Source organism: Oryzias latipes, chromosome 18 (assembly GCF_002234675.1).
Source record: "Oryzias latipes chromosome 18, ASM223467v1".
In the NCBI taxonomy this organism is placed as follows: Eukaryota; Metazoa; Chordata; class Actinopteri; order Beloniformes; family Adrianichthyidae; genus Oryzias; species Oryzias latipes.
Window position 1 is genome coordinate 1,868,998 of NC_019876.2, and position 18,450 is coordinate 1,887,447.

The following is an 18,450-nucleotide window of genomic DNA, read 5'->3' on the forward strand; positions in this document are numbered from 1 at the left end:
TCCGTCCAGACAGGCAAAGGGAATGGTATCCCACAATTCCTTGCGGTGGCAATCTAACAGCAGCACCAAAATTACACCTACTTAATTGAATTAATTTGAATGAAAGCAAAATAAATGTCTGATAACTACATATTATTTTTAAGCTGACTTAACTAAAAAATGATTTATCTTAACTAAAGGCCACAGACATGAGCATTTCAAAGCAGCTTCACCAAACATTGATGAATACACGGACACAGTCAGCAGCTACATAGACTGGTGCACCTCCATTTGCATTCCAAATCGATCACCAACTACAAGGCAAACACCAGCAGATCAGAGTTCCAGAATAACACCCAGCCAGACAGCCTTAACAGCTTCTATGCAAGGTTCGACCAGAACAACAAAGAGGTCCCCCAAAAGACCTCCTGGGCCCCAGAAGAGGCTGCGCTGCAGGTGTCTCACACACAGGTCCTCAGGGCCCTGAAGCAGGTGAACCCACACAAGGCGACGGGACCGGACCACGTCTCACCAAGGGTTCTGAAAGCCTGCGCGGAGCAGCTAGCAGATGTCTACACAGACATCTTCAACCTCTCGCTATCAAAGGAAACGGTGCCTCTTATCTTCAAGTCCTCTGTGATCGTGCCGGTCCCGAAGAAAATGCACGTTGAAACGATGAACGACCTGCGACCCGTGGCTCTCACCCCTGCAGCAATGAAATGTCTGGAAAAACTGGTTCTGTCCCACATCAACTCCCTGGTTGACGAATTAGTGGACCCCCACCAGTTCGCCTATTGCCACAACAGATCAGCAGAAGATGCGGTGGCACTGGCACTTCACTCCACCCTGCAACATCGGACACCAAGAACACGTACGCCCGGATTCTGTTCCTGGACTACAGCTCTGCCTTCAACACCATCAGGCCCCTGAAGCTGACTGATAAACTGGCAGAACTGGGAATACCAACACCCACCAGGAACTGGGTTCTGGACTTTCTCACTGACCGACCACAGGTGGTGAGGATGGGAAAGAAGGTCTCTGCTGAGCTGACAGTCAGCACCGGTACACCACAGGGGTGCTGCCTCAGTCCAAAGCTCTTCTCACTTTACACCTACGACTGCACCTCCCCCGACTCCAACAACATCATCATTAAGTATGCAGACGACACAACCGTCCTCGGCCTCATCAGAGGAGGGGACGAGTCTGCATACAGAGACCTGGTGCACAGGAGCACCATCTACGGAGAGGACAACGACCTTGTTCTCAACGTAGAGAAAACAAAATAAATAATCTTGGACTACAGAAGGAAAGCACCGCCACATCAACCGCTCAACATCAACGGGACTGTGGTGGAGCGGACCGACTGCCACCGGTTCCTGGGTCTGCAGATCACTAGCAGCCTCAGCTGGGAAAAAAATACTGTTGCCACAGTGAAGAAAGCCCAGCAGAGGCTGTACTTCATCAGGCTGCTGAAGAAGGCTGGTCTCAAGCGCCGGACCCTCACCCAAGCCTACAGGGGGCTTGTGGAAAGCATCCTCACCAGCGGACCAACAGCCTGGTTCAGAAATAACACCATTAAAGACAGAAAGATGCTGCAGAGGGTCATCAACACAGCTGGCAAAATTATAGGTGGCAACTTTCCATCCATGGACACCATCTATGAACAGTGCTGCAGGAGGAGAGTCTCTAAGATCATCAGAGACAGACACCACCCTGTCCACGCACTGATCAAGCGTGTGGACTCAGGCCACAACCTCAGACGTTGCAGGCCTGAAAGCATCCAATCACACACCACACGCTTCCATAACAGCTTCTTCCCAACAGCAATCAGAATGCTGGCAAAGGACATCAGAAAAGGAAGACCGGACTGAATTACTAAGTGCAATAAACAATAATATGTGCAATAATTCTATGTGCAATAATTCTTCTGTACAGACTGGGTCGCTGCAATATTCATGTTCATATTTTACTCATACTTATATTTTTATATGCCTTGTAAGTTTGTTGTCTAATTTTAACTTTTAACTTTTGACTTTATTCTATTTATTTTTCTAACTTTTAATCTACCCTGACATGTGAGAGATGCCAAAGGAAAATTCCGATGTATTGCATGTGCAAACGGCAATAAACCTTGAACCTTGAGCCTTGTTATGTTTCAGAGCATGAGTTGCTATGGCAACTTGACATACTCTGAAACATACCTCCATTTCTGGAACCGAAAGCTGAGGTTATAAACTTCCTTAGCCTGAAACTTACCGTGGGAACTAGCATAACCTGCTTTCTGGAATACCCCCCTGGGCAAGAGGCTTTTATAAAAACAAAATTAACCAAAATATTACAAACAATAAAACACCAGGTGATGAGGCATTCTTGACGTTTCCCTTTTTCTTTCTGTGATCTGAGAAGTGAGTGATTTGCTCTTCTCAGCTGTTTGTTTTTGCAGAAACAAATGACTGTTTCTTTGCAGAAGTTCGAGTCACTGAAGGTTCAAAACCCGCTCTTTTAAACGTGCGACTTACTGTAACTTTAGTCATGACCGACCTGAAGCAGCGGACACTGTGGTGCTGATCTCTCATGAAAGGTAAAAAGGTTAGGCATGGAGAACTCTTTGGGAAGAAGAACCCATTGGAATGAATATTTAGAGCCTGAAACACCTGATTATTTTCTTTTGGTTCAGGTGGGATGGACTGTATGATTTCTGAGGTTATTTTATCTCAGACACGCCTGTTTTTCTCACATACCTGACATGTTTTGACTGATGTCTTCCGTCTTCGTCAGAGTCATCATCAGGTGGTAGTGATGTGACGTCTTTAATAACAGATTATTGTGACTGTGATTGTCACTGCAAACAAGAAAACCACATCATGGACTGGGAAAAGGCCAAAGTCCTCTGCACTGAAGGCAACAGACACCACAGATGGATCATGGAGGCGGTGGAGATCCAAAAGGGAAGCCCACACTTCCATGAACTGGGATGAGGTGGTGTTCATGCTCTCTCACACCTGGAGTAACATCCTTCAGCAAAAAACGGACATCAAGGGGCGGAGTCGCTTGTCAAAGTTTGACAGGTGACTCTGCCTCAGTCACAACCATCTGTTTTTAAAGACGTCACGTCACCACCACCTGATGACGACTCTGACGAAGATGGAAGACATCCGTCGAAACATGTCAGGTATGTGAGAAACACAGCCCTGTCTGAGAGAAAAGAACCTAAGAAATCAATCAATCAAATATAGACACTATGAACGTTATTGAACTACATTCACACACTGATGACAGAAGATGCCATGAAAGGCCTGAACATTCTGATAAACAAACAATTACATAAACTCACTTCAAACATGCTTTGCAAACCTTCTTTTGGGTCACTGAGAACAACTGCTTCTGCACTGCAAACATTTCACCGTTAATTTAGTTCTATTTAGTCTGTAATTCTTACTCTGCTGTTAAAGTCATTAATAAAGAATAACAGAAGAAAAAATACTTTTTTTTTTAAAACTTGTCCTGTCCAACATTTGGGCAGACAGATGAGAGCTGAGGGCCTCTTGTGTTGGACATATTTTACCTTAACAAGAGGGGTTATTCATCTTCAGACAAACCAAAGGTATGTCTGAATAAACCCCTTTTGTAATTGAGGCCAAACTTTATTCATTTTGATCATATTTTAAAATTTTTGGTGTTGGACCGGACGGAAAAGGAAAGGAGGGAAGAAGAGAGAGGGATTTTAGAGAGAGGGGGGGGTAGGAGGGAGATTATAGAAGGGGGGGGGTAACACCATGAAGCAGCATTAAGCAACAAGTTTCTGGATGTTTATACTTTATACGGTGAGGTTCATCTGTAATGCAGGTCTGTAAGGGCGGGGCCTGTCCACACACACTCAAATGTTGTAAACACACCTGTTGGCTGCAAAAATGTTCACATGTCAACATGTACACAATACAGATTGTGCTCACACGCATACTTATGCCTTCAAAACGACTAGTGTGAAATATTTCATTCAATCACGCAAACTATTAGTGCAAAGGTGAGCTAACACCTGTGCTTAAGTGAGTGTTTATGTTCTTCTAAAATGGATGGTGGAACGTGAAAAGAAGGAGGGAGAGTTCCCAGTCATCCCCACACCAAGACCCCCGCCGCAGCAGCACAAGGAAAAATACTCAACAGTCTTTAACATGTTTGGTCTTTTCTCTTTGGTTTGTAAATGCATACATTACTGCCCTCTGGTGTCAGGAGCTGAACATTACACCTGATCAAATCAAACTGACAAATCAAACTGGCTCATCCTGTAAAATCATACCAGATGAATGTGACGCCCCAAGACCATAGAATCATTCCTAAATCAATAAAAGAACTTCAAAAAACAATTTAAAATGGGTGAAATGTTTTCCCGTCCCTGGTCTTCATCAGCACACATGCGGCTAAATTCTACAGAAGGTGAAGGTTTGAAATTCTCTTTGTAGGAAGACCCAAGAGCAGGGAGCCTTAGTATTCAACTGGAAGAAAGCATGCAGTAGCACCTCCATGCTAGCAAGAAAAAGGAACGGGCGATGTTTGAAAGATGATGCAGTCCTGTTTTTGTATAATTCATCTCATAGTCAAAAATAAACTCTGGTGTCTTGAATTGGTGGTGAAGGACTTATAATGCAGAAAAGGTTTTGCTGCAGGGTTTTCTGGCGCCGTTCCATTCCACGCCACACCAGATGTGTTTTCCTGCAGCCATACTCATGTCATGTCCACTCAATCCGTTCCTGAGGGGGATCGCCGGGGTTGCACTTCGTGTTCCCCGTCCCTGAGGATGGTCTCTGTTGTAAATTCCAACCTGTTCAGTGTATTTGTTCAGGTACTACTGTGAATTACTCTCTGTTTTGTACATTCTGTTTAGGCATGTATGTGGACGAGCAGGGTTCTAACGGAAAACAGAGGGAGGGCGAGGAACAGGCAAGGCTGTGAGCTCTGTAAAAACTGAAGAAAACTGAAGATAAAAGTTTAAACCGCTCATCTTGTTCTGTGCTCTCTGATCGAAGTCCTGAGTCCGGACGCAGATGTAGAAGTCCCTGTCTGAGGAATATAGTGCCTCCTTTATTCAACAGTCGCCCTTCTTCCCTCTTGGTCATGTTTCCTTTCCCTGGGGAGGGGGTCTTCGGGACTGCTCCTCTTCGTGTCTGATCCTGAGGAAGGGGTTCTCTAATGCCCCTCACATCTGTCTGGCTGTTTTCTCGACTCGTTCTTGTTTTGTTCCTCCTGGTCCCGTCCTTTCAGGTGTACTGGGCATCTAGGATTTGCCCTTTTGGGAAGGAGTACTGTCAAGGATTCTGTGGTTTTGATTGTTTTTTTATGTTTTTGGTCATGTTCTAAGTTGCCCTGTCAGTCACACCAATTCCAGGTTTCAGTTAATTTTCTTTAACTTATACTATATATGTGTCTCAGTTTTCAGGTCATCTGCTCTGCTTTGTCACTCTGTTGTTGCTCTCTGGGTTTTGTCATGGTTCAGTTTCAGAACCCCACAGTTGATTTTATGGACTTTTGAAGTGCATGTACCCGTACAATCTTTGAGACAGCAATAGAACCAGTTCAGAACAGAACCAGAGAGGCCCACATTTCTCAGCCTGTTTTAGAAAATGTTATGATCTTGTCATGTTGGAAAGAGGAGGAAGTTGCCTGATGTAAGACAAGCAAATCATGTAAAGGAAGGTGGTGAAATCCAGACATTAGTATGGGTGGTGGTCAATCCTGTCCAAAGGTAAAGGTAATCAAGGGTTGATCAGGCTGTAAGAAGAAGAAGAGTTACTAACTTTTCAGAGGTCAGAGTAACATCTGACCAGGTGTGGGCTCAATAGCACAAGGCGTTAGTTGGTTGGACTTGCAGGTAGGTGCTGGTAAAAAAAAACAGTCATTAATAGAGCCAGAGCAGATGGAGGTGGGTTTCAGGAGCCCCCCACCCTTAATCCAGTTCACCTGTGGAGACAAAAATGAAAAACAGAAAAGGTCAGAAGATAGCGCCATCAGCAACGACCAGGAGAGGGAGACAGAGGGACAGGAACCTGCCAAATCATGACAGATGGATGGTGTCTGAGGCAGGGCTCAGATCCAGCAGCACCTAAATAGAGTTTTTGCAAGGACAGGTTATATGAAATGACATTGACTATTTCACAGATGAATACTTTTCATTTTTACATACTATTTAGACTATGTAAGTGACAAAATTCAGAAAACTCTTGAATTGAAAAAGGAGGCTATTCTGTAACATGTAAAAGAGGGATGGGGGTGTTGAAAGCAAAAGTATTATAATCAAATGTGGAGAAACGATTTAGCCTGATTCTTTTATTTCAAACTGAGCAACAAGTATTTACGTGCCACCCCCTCTTTACCTCCCCTGATTGGGAATAAAAATGTAAAATTTGATGAGGAAGCCCTTGTGAGAATAACAAATGCATCAAGTCAGGTTTCAGTTCAAATCCAGACCTGCAACCACCAAGATTCATAGAAAAGAACAAATCAGCAAACAGAAATGAAGTGTCTGACAGAGTTTTGTTTGTGTGAAAAGATACCATTTAGTAATTATTCTAATTTTATAAAAGAGTGCATTTCTATGGTTTGACCATTTTAGAGGATGGTTGTACCACTAGTACCACGGTGGCGTGGTACTAAAATCAGTCAAGGTTGGAACGTTGGACATGGGGGCCAGCAGGCTCCACCTACTTTTATTGAGACTGATTGGTCAGTTGGAGCTCATTGTTACTGAGCATTTTGTTTGGACCCTTCCGTTTGGAGCGTTTCCATTAAGTCGGACCGAATCGTACCATTTTTGGTAGGTCTAAAAAAAATGTTACAGACCAGTTGGGCGGGGCTAATGTTAAAACCCATTGATTGGCTGAAGTCATTAGGACAAAACAAAGATACACAAAGACGGCTGTATTCCTCTTCACCGTCCACAATCTTCTTTCAAACATCATTAAAGGTTTTTTATCTATGAAGAACCAAAAACAAAGCGGTAAATAATTAGCCATTGGATGACCTCCATTGCTGTTGTTAGCTGCAGCCCGCATGCGCCATGAGGCATGGGTGGTTGAACTCTTGTTCCCATTTTTCCATATCGAAGCTTTACTAAGAACCTCGTCAAATTCAAGCAGTTGAAAACAAAAATGTGTGCAATTTCTTATCTGGTCTGAAGATTTTGATCAGGGGTGTTTATACAGCATCATCCTGTATAGACATCAATTCTGTTTCCTTTGACCTCTGTATCTGTAGTCAGCTGCCTTCACTCGTCTTTGTTGTGTTGATACATTCTCACATTAAACAAAACACAAGGAAACTGGTCTTCACCAACTTTTTAATTGCATGAAATTGAGATTTGCTAAAAGAAAAGAAAAAAACTACCAAAAAAAAAACCAGTTGACTTGGATGTAAAGTTTGTTACAAAAAACTTTCAGAAGAGTGCAGAGATCATCCAGCAGCATTGTGAGTGGCTGGTTTTGTCTCTGAAGCGACAGAGCTGAAGTACTTGATGGAGTTTTCAGAACTGGTGTGGAACTGATCAACCCAAACAAGTAGAGAGAAAAAAGCAGGAATCCGTCAAGCTTAACAGGCGTCTTCATCCCAGAATTCCCGAACTTTTCTTGAGACAGATGAAGGGTCTGTGAATCCAGCACTCCGCATCGTCCCAGCATCTTCTGTCTGTGGTGGTTGGAATGAAAACTGGTCATAAACTTTGGTTTATTGTGATGAATGAATTTAGTTTTTAGGGTATTTGACAATCAGTTGGTCGTGCTCAAACTCTTGCAAAGCTGTATTAAGATAGATTCTGTCATCAGTAAGGTGATGTATAAAAAAGTTCTCATTTACCTGAAAAATTCATTTGCAAACACTTCTGTTGGCCATTGTGATTGTTGGGCTCGTTGGGACACCAGTTGGTGTACTGGTAGTTGCTTCCATCACTCCAAAACCAAACACCATTCTGCAAACAGAAATGTTTTGGTCATAAATGGTAAAAACAACCAGAAAGTCCAAGTATGTTAAGTATGTTAATACCTTCTGAGCATCAGAGCCTCCGATCCAAGTTGGTGTGTAATTGGCTTTTTGTTGATTTATCAGCGACAGGAGCTTGGTGTTCTCAAGGCTGTTCTTAACCGAGGCCAGGTTGGCCCCAATGGACCGGCAGAAATTCTACATGACAGATTACAGCAAAGACAAGTATAAAATCAACCACTTTGAGGATTTAATCAAATTAATAAACCCATCTTACCTCAGCTTCATCCCAAGTCTTGGGGCTTGAAAAGTAACGGAAGCGGCGACCGCCGAAGAAAGTCCACAATGCACGGGAAATGAGTCCTTTCTTTTCTAACACCACGTTATCTTTAAAGGAAGTATTTTAAAGTTATAGAAAGCAGAAGATTTATCAGTCAAATGGATTAAAAGTTGAATAAACTTTAATTCAAAGACTTTTTATATAACAATGTTACATGATGGCAGACTTTTGGCACAAACGCCTCTATAACAGCATTAATCACTAAAGAACTAGTTCCTTTAATCTAATTCCTGATTTTATCCTATTGACATGTTAAAAGAAAATGCAGTTCGGTACTTGGAGAACGCCTTAACTTTTGCTCATATTCCAAAAAGTGTTTAACCCTTTCATGGATGGAGATTACTATAGTGTACAGCTTTGATAGCAAATATACGAAATATGATATAATATAATATTATGATTGTTTTATAATTCATGCATGTGAAGATTAAAGTGTCTCAAAGGGTTAATAAAAACCACCACTGACCTTCAGCTGATTCAGAGGAAGCGGCCTCAGGAGCTGGAAAGAGTCAACAGATTTCAGTGAGTTTGTTTTTACACATTTGGAGCATTAAGAGAAATACTAACCATCAGCTCTGGTCTGAGCCACGGCGGCACAAACGAGAACAAGCACAGCCAACTTCATCATCGCCATCATCAAGGAGTCGAGATGTCGGTGGGTTCCAATCTCAGTGACTCTGTCTCTCTAGGTCCAACCTGCTGCTTAGCTCTGAAGGAAGCCGGGCTGGTTTATACAGCTCCTTATCTCCTCATCGTCGACTCACTGAGGAACTACTAAAAAGCAAACAGAAGAAGATAAGAGGCTGATTCAGACTTATCATCCTCAGGTCTGACCACAGAAGCATAATACGGGTAGAAAGTGAGTTTCCTCATTTTCAAGAAACAGTTGAAGCAAACTCTGACTGAAATGGTACCATGACGATGCTGAACAGGAGGTGTCAGCCGAAATAACTGAATAGAACATAGAAAACGGTCTGTAGTGTTTCATCAACTTTTACAACTCTATGAGAACAATAAACCTTTTTAGATGTTTCTGTATAGGATTTAGCTCCAGTGTTGACCTTCTTTGAATTACCGTAATTTTTCAACCATTTATGCGTGTTATGACCATCATTCATCTTCTTCTTTTTCTGCTGTTTTATCCCTCTCGGGGTCACGGGACTGCTGGAGCCTATCCCGGCCACTTGTAGGCAAAGGCAGGGGACACCCTGGACAGTTCGCCAGGGTCACAATCACAAACCCATTCACACTCACACCTATGGTCAATTTAGAGTTGCCAATTGACCTATGAAGCACGTTTTTGGATGGTGGGAGGAAGACGAAGACCCTGGAGAGAGCCGGGACTTGAACCAGGGGCCTTCTTGCTGTGAGGCAAGAGCGCTAACCACGGCCCTTATACACCTTTAAGCACTGTTATGACCATCAGTTAGTTTATTTTGCCTCTGCTATAATTCTACTCTGACCCCCCCCAACCCCCCCCACGGCTTTGGAAAGAGTGGATTGTCCTGGCACCCCTGGGTTGAGTAATTCGAGTAGTAACTTTAACATATTACGTTAAGGTTAAGTAATAGTCACACGTATCTCTTTTTTTTATTTTTTTTTATTTGTCCAACAGCTGGGCAGGCAGATGAGAGCTGAGGGCCTCTTGTGTTGGACATACTTTATTTTAACAAGAGGGGTTATTAATCTTCAGATAAACCAAAGGTATGTCTGAATAAACCCCTTTTGGAATTGAGACCAAACTTTATTAATTTCAACCATGTTTGAAAATCTTTGGTGTTGGACCGGACGAAAAAGGAAAGAAGGGAAGAAGAGAGAGGAACGTTAGAGGGGAGGGGGGGGGTAGGAGGGTGATAATAGGAGGGGAGGGGGGATAAGTCACACGTACAGCGGGGAAAATAAGTATTGAACACGTCAACATTTTTCTCAAAAAACATATTTCTAATCGAGCTATTGACATGAAATTTTCACCAGATGTTGGCATCAACCCAAGTAATGCACACATAGAAAGAAATCCAAACATCTATGTCCATAAATGAAGTTATGTGTAATAAAGTGAAATGGCACAGGGAATAAGTATTGAACACGCTTACTGAAATTTATTTAATACTTAGTGCAAAAACCTTTGTTGGTGATTCCAGCCTCAAGACGTCTCCTGTATGGAGAAACCAGTAGAATACATTGCTCAGGTGTGATTTTGGCCCATTCATCCACACAAACTGCCTTCAAATCTTCAAGGTTCCGGGGGTCTCTTCTGTGAACCCGGATCTTCAGTTCTTTCCAAAGATTTTCAATTGGATTCAAGTCTGGTGATTGACTGGGCCATTCTAGCAGCTTTATTTTCTTTTACTTCAACCAGTTGAGTGTTACCTTGGCTGTGTGCTTGGGATGGTTGTCTTGCTGAAAGATCCACCCTCTTTTCATCTTCAGCAGCCTGGCAAATGACAGCAGATTCTGATCAAGAATGTCTCCATACTTTTCTCCAGTCATTATTCCTTCAATGATATGAAGTCTACCAGTACCACCTGCTGAAAAACAGCCCCACGCCATGATGCTCCCACCTCCAAACTTGACTGTTGGTATGGTGTTTTGGGGGGGATGTGCGGTGCCATTTTTCCTCCAGCATGTTGTGTCTTATGACATCCGAAGAGTTCAATTTTGGTCTCATCTGACCAGAGTATCTTCTCCCAGAACGTCATGGGTTTATCCAAATGTTGTGTCGCAAACTCCAAACGAGCTTCAACATGCTTCTTCTTCAAAAATGGAGTCTTGCGTGGTGTGCGTGCATGGAGGCCATGGCGGTTGAGTGCATTACTTATTGATTTCTGTGAAACAACGGTACCTGCTGATTCCAGGTCTTTCTGAAGCTCTCCACGAGTGGTCCTGGGCTGTTGGAGAACCCTTCTGATGATTGTTCCGACTCCTCTGCCTGAAATCTTGCGAGGAGCACCTGGCCGTGGCAGGTTTATGGTAATGCCGTGTTCTTTCCACTTCCGGATGATGGCCCCAATGGTACTCACTGGAACTTTCAGAAGGTTAGAAATGCGCCTGTAACCAATGCCTTCAGTGTGTTGTGCAACAATGAGGTTGCGTAGGTCTTTGGAGAGCTCTTTGCTTTTACCCATCATGCAATGCTTCTTGTCTACCGCCTTGCTGGTGAGAAACCTTTTTAAAAGGCATCAATCAGGACTATACCAGCTGATATTACTTTGCACTAATAGGGGGCAGGTTAACCTTCTGAATACTGACAAACTCCAGCTGCTTTCTTGGCTTGCCAGACCTTTTTACCCCTCCTTTTCTTCATGTGTTCAATACTTATTCCCTGTGCCATTTCACTTTATTACACATAACTTCCTTTATGGACAGACTTAGGAATCGGGTCGGCCTCTCAGGACCTGCTCTTAACTGGTTTCATTCTTATCTCACAGATCAACACTTTTTGGTAAGTATGGATACCCGGTCCTCAAGACTCCACGAATTAAGTTGTGGGGTACCCCAAAGGTTAATTTTGGGTCCAATACTGTTAAATTTATATATGTTGCCTCTTGTGGACGTTATCAGGAGACATGGTGTTGACTTTCACAGCTATGCTGATGATACACAGCTTTACATCGCCGTGTCTCCTGATAACCTTGAACCTGTTAACACTCTTTTAAACTTTATTTTAGATAGAAGCTGTGGATGGCAGAAAACTTCCTACAGCTCAACCAGGACAAAACTGAAGTTTTTATCATTGGTTCTGAAGACAAGAGAGAGATGATTTTACCCAAACTTAGGAATTTTAAATCTTCTCAATGTGTGAGAAACCTGGACGTACTTTTTGACTCTGAGCTAAATTTTATCCCACACATTACAAGTGTCGTTAAGACAGGATTTTATCATCTTAAAAACATTGCCAGAGTCGCCCCTTCCTCTCTCTTGCCAGCACAGAAGTGCTAATGCATGCTTTTATTTTCAGTCGTTTAGATTACTGTAATGCCCTGCTCTCTGGTTTACCAAAAAAGTCGCTTTCAAATCTATAGCTATTGCAGAACTCAGCGGCACGAGTTCTGACGAGGACCAGGGGGCGGGAACACATTACACCGATTTTAAAGTCGCTGCATTGGTTCTCTGTGCGTTTCAGGATTGATTCTATAATTCTTTTAATGGTTTATAAATGTTTTTATGGTCTTGGGCCTTCTTATTTAAATGATATTCTTTTAAAATATGAGCCCTCGTGGACCCTGAGGTCCTCTGGAACAGGCCTCTTAGTTGTTCCTAAAGTGAGGACCAAGACACACGGTGAGGCGTAGTTCCACCATTACGGTCCTCGCCTGTGGAACAGTCAGCCGGAGAACCTCAGTTCCGCAGAGACTAAGAGGTTTTTTAGAAAAGGTTCAAGAAACACCTTTAGCTTTTACATGACTTTGGTAAATGCTTATGTCTTTTATTCTTTTTGTATTTATTAATTTATCTATTTTCTCTTCTTGATACATTTTTTTATTATATAGGGACTATTATTATTATTTTTATGTTTTTTATATATTACCCTTTATCATACTTATGATATTTAAGGTTATGTTTTCATTATTTTACGTATTTTTTTATTACTAATATTGTAATATCTTATTTTATTTTTAATTTTTATTTTATGACTATTTTATCTGCTTTTATGTTGCTTTGGGTTTTCAACTGAAATGAAAGGCGCTATATAAATCAATAAAGTTTGAGTTTGTTATGTTCAGTCATGTGACTCACTGGACTTTCCCTGCATGGCAGCATTGTTTGTGTTATCTTGGTGAAAACGCCATGACGAAGCGATCATCAGCTTTAAAGGGGACCAGTATTTGTCACTGCAGCGTGTGGCGTTCACACCGATCCAGTCAGTACATGCACCAATGTCTGACAATAGGGCAGCGTCATATGGGTCACAGTACGTGCAAAAAACTTAGTGCATGCATGTTACTTTATCCTTGTTAAGTCTTCATGGTGCACAAACATGCACACAACAATCAATCATAACTGTTGATTCTCTCCTGTGAGCAGGAGGCAGAAAACTGGCTTGAAATCATGGAGATGCTTTCTTTACAGTCCTTTTGCTTTGAAGATGATACTTCAGCCCAACATGTGAGTTTTGGGATGTAGCAGTCAGCACAGTCATGGTGTTAGTTGCTGATAGATGCAGATAACCAGAAAGTCTTTCACACTTCTGAGGGCCGGAGCCAGCAATGACTCAACATTAGCAAAAAGAACGTTTTAATGTGACCTATAGACACCAGTTTATTCAGTTAAAGATGAAAACACAGACCTTCTTCAACTACTAACTTCGTTCCAAAAAAAAAAAAACAAGATGCAGAATACTCCTCTGGTTCACTAAGATGTTCAGAATATAACAATCCTAAATTGAGCTGACGTGGTCAAGCCAGGCAGTGCACACCTAAGAAAATAAGAAACTGAATCATTTTAATGAAATATTCAAAAGAACAAATAACATTAAGGGTCTGAATTCAACAAAATGTGAGGTTAAAGAGCATAAAGACAGATGTAAGAAACTGTTATGACAGGATAGGCATTAGTGAAAGAACAAAGATCCAATGTCAAACCAACTTCCCCGTTGTGAAATCAATTTAACTTCAATGAGTTTCGGGCAAGAGTTTTTTAAAAACAGTTTATCAAATTATTACAAACAATAAAATACCAGATGATGAGGCATTCCCCACATCCCCATACGCACTCCGCCCTGCCGCTAAAGCCGCTACTTCTGTGTGTCTGTGACTCACATTAAAAACAAGAATCAAACTAGGGGTTCTATTTATTATTATTATTGTCTCAATGAAAATATGAAAAGAATCATAAGTTTCAGGTTGCTGGAGCTTGCTGCTTCCCCATACTGTACCACAGCGGCCTTGACAGGCAAACATGCCCTGTTGGCGGGCATAGGGTGCTCCACTGCCGGGGATCACTCTACCGCTCCGGCGATAGACAGCGGCTCTCTGTCTGTCGTCCAGCCACCTGCCCGGCGTAGCGATCACCTCACTATAGTCAATGGAAACATAAAAATATGTTTTAATTATTGCTTTAAAACAGTTATCTTATTTCTAATACATATAGATGGAACCAGAAGCACTTTAGTTTATTTCCAGTTGTAAAATACAGGTTGTGTAAAAGGTTACAATTATGTTGTGGGAACAATTTCCTGGGCTCCGTACAAAGTTATCTTTTCCCTCAAAACCATTATGATTAGAAGTTAATGTGAATGTCTTTGATCGATACTCTTGGTTGCAGCAAAAGTCTCTATCTTACTTTCATTCAATTACATCATAATGCACAGGGCGCCCTTTCCAAGAGTGCCCTGTGCATTATGATGTAATTGAATGAAAGTAAGATAACTATGTCTGATAACTACATGATATTTAAAGTTGATTAAACTAAAAAAAAAAAAAAAATTCTCACTAGAGCAAATAATTAAGTTAGATCAATGTCCAAAAGTTTGTTTTAAAAACTAAGTACTCTGTGTCTAGGTTTGAATCACTGTTATACCGGGTTTTAGTCATTTGATGAAAAGAGAAGAGTGAAGCATTACGATCAGCATCATCAACTCACACAGAAAAAATGCTTAAGATGATCATAATGGTAAGAGCTGTGTGTGATGAGTTGACAGAAAATCCTCTTTTTTTCTCAAAATGGCGGCTTTTCTGTTGATTTTATCTCCATATCAACCATGTTATATTTTTGTCACCTGGGTAAAACCTGGGGATAACGAATAGTTATCGACGTCAGTGTCAGACGAATCGGAAAAAGTCAACTTTTGGATGTCCTTAGCAACGGAGATGTTTTGTTAACCACGCCCACATTCCTTATATGTCCATTTTCAATGTTTTTCAATTTGTTCAGGTCCAGCCATGCATGCATTAAATTTTATGATTCATGATTCAAGGTTTTATTGCCGTTTGCACATGCAGTACATCTGAATTTTTCTTTGGCATCTCTCATGTCAGGGCAAGTTAAAAAGGACAAAAAATTTGAAGAAAAAATAATAACAAATAAAAAAATAAATACAATAAAGTTAAAAGTCAAAATTAGGCAACAAATTTACAAGGTGTATAAAATACACACATATATATATATATATATATATATATATATATATATATATAAATATGAGTAAAATATGAATATGAATATTGCAGTGACCCAGTCTGTACAGAAGAATTATTGCACATATTATTGTTTATTGCACTTAGTAATTTAGTCCAGTCTTTCCTCTCTGATGTCCTTTGCCAGCATTCTGATTGCTGTTGGGAAAAAGATGTCGTGGAAGCGTGTGGTGTGTGCGTGGATGTTTTCAGGCCTGCAACGTCTCAGGTTGTGGCCTGAGTCCACACACTGGATCAGTGCATGGACAGGGTGGTGTCTGTCTCTGATGATCTTAGAGACTTTAACAGTCATATTTGTATAGCACAATTTTACATTCCCCAAAGTGTTTTACAGTCACAGTTCTGTTCACCCAAACACACACACTCACACACTGATGGCAGAAGATGCCATGTAAGGCCTGAACATTCTAATGAACAAACGATGACATAAACTGACATCAAACATGCTTTGCAAACCGTCTTCTGGGTCACTGAAAACATCTGCTTTTGCACTGCAAACATTTCATTTAGTTCTATTTAGTTTGTAATTCTTACTCTATTGTTAAACTCATTAATGAAGAACTTCAGTTAGAAAGAAAAAGACTCAACAGTCTTCAACATTTTTGATATTTTCTCTTGGATGGTAAATGCATACGTTACTGCCCCCTGGTGTCAGGAGCTAAACAATACACCTGATCAAATCAAACAGTACTACAAAGGGCTTTACAGGTTTAAAACTATTTAAAGTGGAATTATAAAATACCTAGAATGAACTAACTTTTCAGAAGCCAGAGTAACTTCTGACCAGGTGTGGTCTCAATAGCACTAGGCGTTAGTTGGACTGGCAGGTAAGTGCTGGTAAAAACCAGTCATTAAAAGAGCCAGGGCAGGTGGAAGTGGGTTTCAGGAGCCCCCCACCATTAATCCAGTTCACCTGTGGAGATGAAGGTCAGAAGATTGCACCAGCAGCAATGACCAAAAGAGGGAGACAGAGGGACAGGAACCTGCCAAACCATGACAGATGGATGGTGTCTGAGGAAGCGCTCAGATCCAGTAGCACCAAAATAGAGTTTTTACCGGGACAGGTTATATCTGATGACATTACCTGTTTTCCAGAGTACCGTAACTTCTGGACAATAGAGCGCACCTGATTATAAACCGCAACCATTACATTTTTAAAGGATAAAACATTTTGTGCATACATAAGCTGCATCTGTCTATAAGCCGCATGTGCCCACATTGAAACATGTGTTGTAGAATGAGGATGTGCTGAAACCTTTCACTGGTGTGTACGAAAGAGGAGGGGGCGGGTACAGCGGAGGGAGGGGAGAGCACTTGCAGCGCAAGAGGGAGCTCTCTCACTCACTCTTGCTCTGCTTCGGCCCCTTCTGTCATGATCGTACTACTAGAGAGACCCAGATGCTTGAACCCGGAAGAAACTCAGGAGACGAGGTATAGTCAGGAGGTTTAATCAGAGAAGGGGTGGAAGTCGTGGATGCAGGAAACGGCTGGGAGCGAGGTGGAGCACCAAGGACGGTGTGAGCAGCCTGTAACAATGGGGAGCGCCGAGGTCGGCGTAGACAGTCTGCGACGAGGTGGAGCGCCAAGAACAGCGCAGACAGCCAGCGAAAGGATGGCGAGAACAGCTTGGCGTGAGTGGAGACGCCGAGGACGGCGTGACAGGAAAGAGGCGAGGAACCAGCGTGACCAGTGGAGAGATGACCTGAAGGCATGAGACAAAGAGTAAGTACAAGGCTTGGATTTACTAGAGCAAAGTTACTTGACTTGAGGCCAGACGTTAGCACTGGAGTGAGTATAACAGACTGGCATAGTATGCTGGGATGGATCTCTTTAAGAAGGTCTGCCAGGTGATGAGATGATGAAGGCCAGCTGGTTCCAATGAAGGAGCAGGGAGGGGGGAGGTAGCAGCCGGACGAACCGTGACACCTTCCTCCTACACACACAGCTGCTGACACACATAGTCATTCTACGACACCTAATTAGTCCATTAATTAGATAGTTAGTTGTTACTGTTATTTGTCAATAAAGAATACTGCTTTGTAATTATTACTTGTACTAGTATTAATTTGCGAAGCGGCCGACGGGGGATTTTGTGTTGGGGGGGGTTAAAAAAGAAATTCATCAAAAATCCCACACTGTCCCAGCTCTATTCCAAACATTGCCTGTGACGTGGCAGTAAAACAGCAGCAATGTGGTAACAGCACTAACAGGGCTGGCTAAAAAAATCATACCGGTAAAAGTCACTAAGAGCAGCAGTGACTTATAGGCCTCTGTGCGGCATGCGCCTCCTGCGCACTGAAACCATGGAAGTCTTCCTCCTCAGTGTCGGATTGGAATAGCGTCAGACATTCTTCACCACACACTCTCAGTCTCTCCTTCGTTGTCTCTCTCAGTCTCCCTCTGAGGTAAATTCTCTCCTGTTCTTGCTCTGTTCTCTCCGTCACGCAGCAGACCGGCTTTTCCAAACCCGTTGGTGATGGTGGATTTTTTCACACTGCTTTTAACGATTGTTTTTAACTTGAAATCTGCGTCATATGCATTTAGTCTTGCATTTTCCATAATGAGGGTCTGTTTGTGCTATTCATTCACAAAGCAGGAATTTACATTAAACTTGCGTCTTCCTCGACACATATACCGTATTCCCCCTTCTCACGCTTACCCTTTCTGCTCGAGTTCCCCTAGCAGCCGTTAGAAAAAATGCAAAAAAAGAAAAAAATGCTTAAATTAGCCGCATCATTGAATAAGCCACAGGGTTGAAAGCGTGTGACAAAAGTAGGGGCTTATAATCCGGAAATTACGGTAATACTTTTCATTGTCATTTATACACTGTTTAGAGTGTATAAGTGACAAAACCTCAGAAAACCTTGAATGAAAAAGGAAGGAAGCTTTTCTGTAACATATAATAAGAGGGGAGTGCGGTGTTGAATGCAAAAGTATTATGATCAAATGTGGATAAAATATTTAGCCTAATTGTTTTAGTTAAAACTGAGCCACAAGGAATTAGGTGCCACCCCCTCTTTACCTCCCCTG

At 42.0% G+C, this 18,450-nt stretch overlaps 1 protein-coding gene across 2 annotated transcripts; it reads right to left on the reverse strand.

The window, feature by feature from the left end:
• Positions 1–7,292: 7,292 nt before the first annotated feature.
• On the reverse strand, positions 7,293–9,032 carry LOC110013319 (ladderlectin-like). 2 transcript variants are annotated; one of them, XM_004079555.3, is made up of 6 exons: positions 8,852–9,031; positions 8,751–8,783; positions 8,222–8,331; positions 8,008–8,142; positions 7,822–7,933; positions 7,293–7,653 (listed from the first exon to the last, which is right to left on the reverse strand). In XM_004079555.3, exons 1-6 carry the CDS (start codon positions 8,919–8,921, stop codon positions 7,571–7,573), a joined length of 543 nt encoding a protein of 180 aa, XP_004079603.1. In that variant the 5' UTR covers positions 8,922–9,031; the 3' UTR covers positions 7,293–7,570. The 2 variants fall into 2 exon arrangements, with proteins under 2 accessions (XP_004079603.1, XP_011485493.1); XM_011487191.2 differs by lacking the exon at positions 8,751–8,783 and having other exon boundaries at positions 8,852–9,032.
• Positions 9,033–18,450: the final 9,418 nt, after the last annotated feature.